The 9360-nt window shown below is 51.0% G+C and overlaps 1 protein-coding gene across 2 annotated transcripts; it reads right to left on the minus strand.

Annotated features, from left to right (window-relative positions):
* Window positions 1-618: 618 nt before the first annotated feature.
* On the minus strand, window positions 619-7933 carry LOC100717836 (uncharacterized). Of its 2 annotated transcripts, XM_063243702.1 has the most exons (3): window positions 7645-7933; window positions 5448-5477; window positions 619-5040 (listed from the first exon to the last, which is right to left on the minus strand). In XM_063243702.1, exons 1-3 carry the CDS (start codon window positions 7858-7860, stop codon window positions 655-657), a joined length of 4632 nt encoding a protein of 1543 aa, XP_063099772.1. In that variant the 5' UTR covers window positions 7861-7933; the 3' UTR covers window positions 619-654. The 2 variants fall into 2 exon arrangements, with proteins under 2 accessions (XP_063099772.1, XP_063099773.1); XM_063243703.1 differs by lacking the exon at window positions 5448-5477.
* Window positions 7934-9360: the final 1427 nt, after the last annotated feature.

The raw sequence follows: 9360 nt of genomic DNA on the forward strand, positions 1-9360 counted from the left end.
ACCATTATTTCACATAACTGTAATCCCAGCACACAGGAGGATCTCTAGGAGTTCGAGTCCACCCTGAATTCAAAGCCAGCCTGAACTATATAGCAAGACTACAGGGTCCAGCTGGGCATGTAATTCGAGCACTTGGGAGGCTGAGGCAGGAGGATCGTTGCAAGTTCGAGAGCAGCCTGGGCTACGAAGTGAGCTTAAGGCCAGCCTGAACCACATAACAAGACCCTGTCTCAAAAAGTAAAAAAAAAAAAAAAACAAGACTACAGGGTCCAAAAGAAAAAAGATCCATGGTAGAACTTTCCAGGCTGAGGACATACCTCAGTGACACAAGAGACTGCTTGGTAAGCACAAAGTCCTGAGTTCAATTCCCAGTATCAAAAAAAAAAGAAAAAAAAAGAAAAAAATACTAAAAAGAAACCTCTATGGACTGTACTATGAAGACCAGGGTGGGGATGACATTGGACTGACCCATATTCCTCAAATCTTCAAGACAATAGAGGCTGTACCCCATCCATAAAGTACTGCAAACCCCAAAAGATGGCATTCAGAAAACTTATACTGAAGAAATCTGAACCCTACAGGGCCCAAATAACCAATTTTATTAGAGACTGAGGCAGAGTGGACCACTCACATGTTGAGGACTCGGCCTGAGTCCTACTTTTTAAAATCACGCTGAAAGAAAAAACATTGCAAATGTTTCATAAAACGAAACTTTGGGGGAGCAGCTGCCGGATTCCATGGAGCCCCCTGACCCTGGTGGCTCTCTGTCCCAGGCAGAGCCGCCCCAGCCCAGCAGAGCTCTGGGGGCTGAGGGTCGGACTCCAAAGCAGCCTCCCCTGCTTGTGGATCCCCCTCGCTGGAAAGCAGGCTCAAGTCAGGGGCCGAGAGTTGGGACCTGGCCAGCTGTGGATACCAGGACCTCTTGCTCAGCAAAGTCTTTCCCAGCCTGGTTGCAGTGGAATAGAGACTCCCTCTGAAGCGAGACGTTTCTGGGGAACAGGAAGGAGGCTGCTGCCCAGGACCTCCACCCTGCACAGGCTCGGGGCTTCCTCTTGTCCTGGAGGTGGGATGCCGACTTTTGAGTCTAGGGCACCTAGAGGCCTCCGAAGATGTGTACTCCTTCCAGTAATTGTGGCTGGCTCTGGAAGAGGAGGTCGTTGCTCTGCTGGGAGCCCTCTCCGCTGCCTCCGAGACCACTGAGAGACCTCCGAGACCACTGACCACTGTCCTGCCTCTACTGTTCCCACTGGAAGATTCCCACGCGCGTTCCGGGCCACAACCGTTCCAAAGCTCTGCAAAGCTGCTGGGGACCGCTTGCGGGATCTGTAGTTCTCTGGCGCCCCCTGGTGGCCTGGTTCTCCTGGGCTTCTGAGGCGGGGTGGAAGAGCCCATTGGCGCTGACCCGTGTCCTCTGTGCTTCTCCAGAGCCCTGGCCTGTGCGGGAAGACTTGAGCTTTTTCTTTCAGAGTGTAGAACTCTTGGAGGCTTCTTTGGAGATTCAAGGCTTGGCGTGAATCCTTGGGCTGCACACTGCTTTTGCTGTTGTCTTCGGAGCTCCTGGTTTATGCATAACCCAGGCAGCCTCACCCCAGCCAGGGGCATTGAGTTAGGGCCTAAGAAGCTAAAGAGCAGATAAGACTCCAAGATCCGCCGTGGGAGGCCCCACTTAAGGTGTGCAATCCTCCTTCGCATGAGGGACTCCAGAAGCAGCCGACGGCTCTTCTTGAGGACTGGGCCCTTTGGGGAGACAGTGCTAGCACCTGTCAGAATTCTAGTGGCATGGGGGACTCGGCCACATGAGACAGAGGGGCAGGCAGAGGGCTCACAGGGACACTGTGGGTTCCCAGGCTGCCATGTCGGGCCGGAGGCCTTTGCAGGATCTACCCTTTTGTCCCTTCGCCGTCTTCTCTGGGATCCAGGTTGGGGCTGCTGGGAGGCTGGGCTGGTCTCCGCTCTGGTCTCCCCGTGTCTGGCCACCTGCTCTCCTGCCCCACTGGTCTTCAGGAAATCCCCACCCCAGTGAGGGCGAGGCTTCATCTCAGAACAGGGAGCTGCTGTCTGGGCCTGGTTCAAGGCCCAATCTCCAAAGTCAGTGAGAGGTGAGAGCTGGGCTGGGCTGCACTGTCTGTCTGTGGGCCCCTCACCCCCACAACTGTCACCTTGGAGCGTGGCCCTGGCAGCACCCAGGCCTCTGACTTGACCTTTGTCTCCACTCCTTGGTGCTTGAGACACTGTAGCACCCTCAGGTCGGCATTTTCTCTGGCTCCCTACACCCCAGATTTCTGCAGTGTTCTCCACTGCACCCATGTTCTGGTTTCTTGGCCTTTGGGTCTGGGTCTCTCCATCAGTTTGCCTTCTTGGCTGTTCCTGGCCACCACTCTCCGGTGCCTGGGTCTCACTGCCTGTCACCCCTTTCAGGTTTCTCTTCCCTTGTATTTGAATCTCTGCACCATTCCTGCCTCCAATCTGTTCCGGATTCTGCCATTCTGAGGAACAACTCTTCCGGTTCACTTTGCTTTTTAACAGTCTCAGTTTCTTACTTGTAAGTCTCTGGATCTTTCTACCATACCCACTTCCACCATCTTTCTGGTTTCCCTTCCCAGATCCCTGATTTTCTGCCATGTTCTCTCCTCCAGTCTGTTCCCAGCTTCCCCCACCAAGAGAAGAGCACCCTGCAGTCTCATTCTCCAACTGCCCCCCGTTCGCTCTCTCAGGTCTCCAGGTCTTTAAACCACCTTCTCCTCCAGGGACTCTCTGCTTTCCCTTCTCTGGGGCCTGGATTTCGGTTCCATCCTCACTTCTCTGTTCCTGATTCTCCCACTCTGCCGAAGGGCTCTTCCTGTCCTTACCACATCCTGCTCGGCCCTGGCTTCCCTCCCCAGCTGTCCCTGTCTCTGTCCCGGCCTCCCCTCCAGCTCCTCTTGAGTTTCTTATTACTGGTATTTGGATTTCTTCCCCATTCTCAGCCTGCTCTCCTTTCTTCCGCTCTGCTGGCTGGGTCTCTCTGTCCATCTCGCTTGTTAATTCTCCCCAGGTCTCTGTTTCAAGTGTGTGAATATTTGCACTATCCTTGCCTCTGCCATGTTCCTGGTTCTTGCACTTTGGAAAGTAACTCCTTCCATGAAATTCGTTTCCCAGCTCACTTTCTTTCCCAACTTCCTGGATCTCGACACCGCCCTCCCCTTGAGTTCCTCCTGGGTTTGGCTTTCCCGGCCCCTGAATGTCAGTTCCGTTTCCATGTCTGAACCACTCCTTGTGGTTTCTTCCCGCTAGGCAGGTCTCCACATCACTTTCCCCTCTGAACTGTCCCTTGTTCTCTTTCTCATGCCCCTGGGTGCTGTCTCCACCCTTTCTTTGCTCGCTCTCCTCTGTCGCCTGAATTTCTCCTCTATTTTTATCACCAGCCTGGTTCTGGTACTGGTTCCACTGACAGGGTGTCTTGAGTTCCCTGTTAAGCTCACTCACTACAAGTCTCTGGTTTCCCCACCAGGGTGCCTTGATCACCACCCAGTCCACCTCCCTTATCTCCCTGAATGCCTTCTTTGTAGACAGCTGAGGTTCCTTAGTGTCCTTGCCTCTCCCCAGGCCCTGGTCTTCTCCCCCAACCTGAGTAGCATGATCTGACCACGTCCAGGTCTCTCCCGAGGGTGCTTCCGCATTCCCAGCTTGCTGGCTTTCACCCTGACCCTTCTCCCTGACTGGCGTCTGGATTTCTACAACCCTCTCATTTCCAGTACCCCGCTGTTTCTCCCACTCCCGGGCCTGGCTCTCTGCACCATGCTGTTGCTTGACTTCCAGGTGGTCTCCCCCAGCCTCCCCACCTCCATCCTGGCCCTTATTTCTCCCCTCTTTGGCCTCGGTTTCTGCATCACTGTCTTCTCTCATCTGGTTCTGTTTCCTCTGCTCTGGAGACAGGGCCTCCTCACCATTGTCCCCTCCAGGATGGCCCTGTTTCTCCAGTCCCCGGGCCTGCCTCTCTCCCTCTTCCGCCTCTCTAGCCTCTTTCTGGTTCTTCCCATCATATGTCTGTGTCTGCACAGCGTCCTCATCTCTGTTCTTACCCTGGGACCCCTTCTCTGGAGTTTGAGTCCCTACATCAGTTTTGCACCTTAACTGTGCTTGGCTGTCTTCTGCGTAAGCCTGGGTTTCAGGAGGACTCTCACTTGAAGCCGCCCTCTGGGTTTTCCTCCCTAGTTCCTCAGCTCGGGCTCTATTCTCAACTCCCAGCTGGTTCTCCCACTTTGGCATCGGGATCTCTCCCTCAGTTTCTCTGATGACCAGGCTCTGCTCTCTGCATCCCAAGGCCTTTGCCTCGACAGTGTCCCCTATTCCAGAGTCTGTTGGGACTTGCCCCTTGGGTGCCTGGATTTCTCTGCCCTTTTGGTCACCTGACTCAGAAGCCTGGGTCTTTCTACTATACTCTCTGGCTACTGTCAGAGTGTCACTCCAAGGGGTCCAGGTCTGCTGTGAGCTCCCCCATGCTTCCCAGGTGAGCATTTCCAGTTGTAGGCGGGAAGGACCAGGCAGGGACTCTCTAGGGCAGGCCTGCAGCCTCTGAGCTGTAGGGAGGTCTGGGAGAGAGAGAGCGAAGGTTGTGGAGGTGGCCCCGGCCCTTCTGCTGGCCATGTGCTCCAGGGGCACCAGCATCTCATGGGAGTGAACCAGCAGCTGCTCTGTCCTTTGCCACATGTGCAGGGCAGAGTGAAGCTGGCTGTCCCCTTGACACCAGGGAATGTGCCGTGACTCCCAGGAACTGTTCCGAGGGAACAGACAGGTGCTTGAAAGGGAGGAGTTGCCAAAGATGAGCTCAGAGAGGCTGCAGCCACGCCATGGTGAGCCCCGACTCGGATGCCGTGGACAGAACAGGCACTGGGCCCAGGCTTCCTGCCGGCTCCTCTGGTATCTCCATCTCAGATTTGGTGCCCCATATTGGATGTAAGCATCCAGGTCCCTCAGGTGGCTGGGACTGGAGAATGCAGGGCTGGGCTCAAAGGGAGCTGTGCGTCTCTTGGGGGGAACTATCCAGTTCTGCAGTGGCCCCTGTGGGAGAGAACCAAGAAGCAGAGCCTGGCACCCCAGTTACCTCCTATAATCCCCATAGATCCGAGTGATCACTTCCCACTACGCAGAGATGGTGCCCGGGCTCCAGGAGGGGGAGCCACCTGGCAGAAAGAAAATAGGGTGTGTCGGTTTAGGAGAGTGTAACCAGGCATGGTGCTACACACCTTAGAAAGTTGGAATGATAGGATCGTGAGTTTGAGCCCAGCCTGGGCAACTTAGAAAGATCTTGTCCCAAAATAAAATAAATAAAAAGGGCTGGGGCGTAGCTGAGTACAAAGGCCCTGGGTTCAATTTCCAGTGTCACAAATGAAGAGGTGGTAGTGGTGGTGGTAGATTAAAAGAAAGAGGAAGATAGGGCCCAGATATATAGCTCAGTGGCACCGTACCTGGCAAGCTCGAGGTCTTGAGTTCGATTCCTAGTACCAGAAAAAAAAATGAGATATTACTCTAGGCAGGGCACTGTTTTGAGCACTGACACGCCAACAGGAACAAGACAAACAAAGTCTCAGCTGAGAGCTATTTTCTAGACATGAAAGGAATATTATAACCAAATATATGACAATGTTAGGTGTCAAACGTATTTGAATGAAAATAAATCATTACTTATTAGTGACCTCAGACAGAGTGGTCAGGGAAGACCTCTCAGGCGAGGTGACATTTGATTGGAGACCTGAGTGAAGTGAGGGACACAGATATCTGAGGAAAGAGCACTGTGGTCAGAGAAGACCCTGAGTGGGAAGGACCTGAGGACAGGACAAGGCCTCATACAGGCTTCGGGCAGGATGGAGTCTGGAACCACGAGGGTGGGGACAAACACACCAGAGATGACGTCAGGCTTTAGAACTGTGGTTAGGAGCCTGAGTTTTATTCCGAGTTTGACAGGGAGTGGTCTACAGGAGCTATACGAGGGTTTGGAAGAGCAAAATGTGATGATTGGTTTTTAAAAGATTTGTCAAGCTCAGGGCTGGGGATTTAGCTCAGCAGCACAAGCACCAGTCTGGCAAGTGCAAGGTCATGAGTTTGAACCCTGGTACCAAAAAAAAAGACTCCTAAAAGATTTTTCTAGCTCACAAACAATGCTGCACTAAGTCAGGCATGCAGATTACTTGCCATGTGGATATAGAGAAAATAAATGTAACTCCCAACCTGCTAGATGTCAGATATGCTGAGTTTCTGTTTCCCAAAACTGAAGAATGAATTCTAAAAACAACAGAGGTTAAGAGTAGGAGAAATTTACTGAAAGATATAGCACCTTCGAGACAGGAGGGAGCCAGAAAATGGGTCTGACAAAGCCCACTTCTCAGAGGAAGTTTTATAGAGCAAAACCACAAGGTGGACAACATGGATCTAAACTATGATCAGCCAATCAGATTACGAATACAAGTCGCTTAGGTAATGCTGATCCAATGGGGAAGCAGATCATGTAACAAGAGTGCATGGAAAGAAAGAAGGAATGAATGGGTCAGGAAGTCCTGGTCACCCACTGAGGGGACTGATGTCTAGAGGCTTTATCGGGCCAGGTGATAGCAATTATAGTAGAATCTTTAATTTATTGCTTATGGCTTGGGCAGGCATGTGGGCCTGGTCATTCTGTCTTTATCTCGAGGCCTGGCCTTTGACAGATGTGCCTCCCACCACACTGCACTGTGTTCTCATCTTTTGTACTGACTCCCTGGAGGACCCAGTCCTGTCTAGATGCCTAGGATACTTCTCCTAACTTAGCTGTGTATGGGAATATGATTTCACATAGAAAACACTGGTCTAGTAGAAATCGGCAGAGTAGAGTTGTGACTGCATATTTCTGGGATGTGGGCAGTGATCTCTTCACACTATCCTTTTAGGGTGCTGGAGATCAAACTCAGGGCCCTCATGAATACGAGGCAAGCAAGCACTCTACCCCCGAGCTGTACCTCCAAGCCAGTGGTTGGTTTTTTTCTTCTCTTCCTTCTCCCCTCCCTCCTCCTCCTTTTTTTTTTTTTTATAGTACTGGGGATTGAACCAGGGCCTTCTCACTGAGTTACATCCCCAGCCCTTTTCACTTTTTGAGAAAAGGTCTCGCTAAGTTACCCAGGTTAGTCTCAAACTCATGGTCCCTCCTGCCTCACCTTCCCAGAGACAGAGAACTGGGATTATAGATGTATACCACTGCTCCTGGATGGACACAATTTTGAGAGAGAGAGACAGAGAGGGAGAGAGAGAGAGAGAGAGAGAGGGAGAGGGAGAGAGAGGTCACTGTGGCTAGTGGCTGGATGGAAGAATGACCATGGTTTGGCCAGAGAGCCAGGCAGAAGGCCATTTACTGAGGTTCGGGTGAGATAGGTTGCCAGCTCCACCCAGGGGGTGTGGTGAGGTTTCAGGCAGTGAGCAGACAGATGTGAGACATGGGTTGTAAGTAGAGCCCATGAGAGTTGCAGATGGATTAAATGAATGTGTTAAGGGAAATAGAACCACCCAAATAACTCCTGGGCTCAGGGCCTGGTGGTGGCCTCCTCTCTGGGTTCACAGGGCATAGGACAGGGTCCTTATGGCATGGACAGGCACAATCATGGAGCTGATGGCAGAAAATGTGAAGGACCCCCTCACCTTGCTGATGTTCTTCTTGCTGGAGCGCATCCTGATAACCCGATACCAAAAATGCCGGACCTGCCAGATCAGAAAGAGGCAGAGGACAAGCAGGTTGCCACAGCACCGGGGATCCCTGCACCTGCAGTCCTGGGGCAGCAGGCCCTGCACTGGCTCCCACTCGGAGCCCCAGAAAGGCCCCACCACGGCACAGGCCCCCAGCAGTGGCAGCAACATGGCAAAGCTTAGATCAGACAGGTGGTGTTGGGGGGCTGGAGGGCAGTGCTGGTGTGACTGACCCTCATCTCAGGGTGTGGTGGTCCCTGCTTCATAGTGCTGCTGTCACTGAGGCCACCTCACAAAGGCGACTGATGTCCTCATGGCAGCTCCAGCCAATGACCTTAGCCAGCAGCCCTCTGCACAGGTAAGGATGGAGTTGGGGAAGCATCCCAAAGGAGTTAAGAAAAATAAAAATCTGTTTTAAATATCCCTGTCCTTTGGAATGAAGAGACTAATTTTCCTCCATGTATAAAGATGTAACCCACAGTGTTTTTTTTCTTGCTAACATGCATTTTTATCCATTTTTCCCTCAGTTCATTAGTTATCAAACATTTAATGAGCCCTGGTATGGAATGCATGCATTCTTTTTTTTTTTTTGAGACAGGGTCTTGCTATGTAGTTCAGGCTGACCCTGAACTCACTATGTAGCCCATACTGGCCTTGAACTTGCCACAATCCTTCTGCCTCAGCCTTCCGAGTGCTGGTGTTACCAGCATGTACTACCTCACCCCAGAATACATGTATTCTTTTAGGATTACTCGTCATCTTTTTTTCTTTGCTGACAACATCCAATTTCCTGTTGGGAAATTATTTTTTCCCACTCAAGGATTGGTGTTGATGAGTGTTATACTAAGATGCTGAAAAATTTAAATAATTGATTAAAAGATAATTAGCAAAAATAAAAAGATAGTTATTTGCAGTATTGTCATTCTGTACTGAGCTTGTTACCCTAGTAACCAAGCACCAACCACTTAGTTATAGATTAACTGACCGCATCGTTACGCTCTTCTGTACGAGTCACTCCTTGCCCAGTAAGCTGTTTGCTGTGTCAACTTTTTCTCCTTGTAAGAGACAGATGATGCTGTGTCAACCATTGTTCCCTTTAAGAGAGACAAATGTTCCTGGAATTGGCAGACCAAGGGCTATGAATTGGCTAACCACCCACTGTGAAATGCCTCTTACCTCAAGCAAAGGGGAATAAAGGCCCACCTTGTTTCTGTTTCTCATCACTATGAACTTAATGATCAATGAGCTAATCATAAATGAACTATAAAAATCAGTCAAAATTCTAATTCAGTTGCACAGCTTTGCAAATTCCATCTGCACTGTGTCGCTGGGCCAGCTAAAATAAAAGCGCTTCTTTTAAAAAGACGTCTTGCCCCGTTTATCATCTTGGGGATCTTGCCCCATTTTTCATCATGGGGCCTTGTTTTTTGGGTGGGTTACAACAATGAGAGAACAGATTGTACCCTGAGGGCTGCCTTCTGAGGGCTGCCTTTCATCCAAAAGTTATATTCAAAGTCTAAAATAAACCAGGTGTGGGGGTGCACGGGCCTGTAATCCCAGCATTCAGGTTGAACAAGGCCAGCCTGGGCTCCATAGTGAGTTCACAGCCAGCCTGAAGTATGCAGGGAGACCCCGTCTTAAAAAACAAAAGAACAAAACAAAACAAAGACT

Source organism: Cavia porcellus, unplaced genomic scaffold, assembly GCF_034190915.1.
Source record: "Cavia porcellus strain 051 isolate PalLab524CR breed Dunkin Hartley unplaced genomic scaffold, mCavPor4.1 scaffold_40, whole genome shotgun sequence".
NCBI lineage: Eukaryota > Metazoa > Chordata > Mammalia > Rodentia > Caviidae > Cavia > Cavia porcellus.

Excerpts from the sequence above, each read along its gene's own strand:
- LOC100717836 (XM_063243702.1), bottom strand. The coding sequence starts at position 7,860 with ATGTTGCTGCCACTGCTGGGGGCCTGTGCCGTGGTGGGGCCTTTCTGG. Across the intron at positions 5,478-7,644 it reads GCAAGAAGAACATCAGCAAG|GAATCGAACTCAAGACCTCG; the intron begins GTGAGGGGGTCC and ends TTCTGGTACTAG. Across the intron at positions 5,041-5,447 it reads CAAGACCTCGAGCTTGCCAG|GGGCCACTGCAGAACTGGAT; the intron begins GTACGGTGCCAC and ends TCTCTCCCACAG.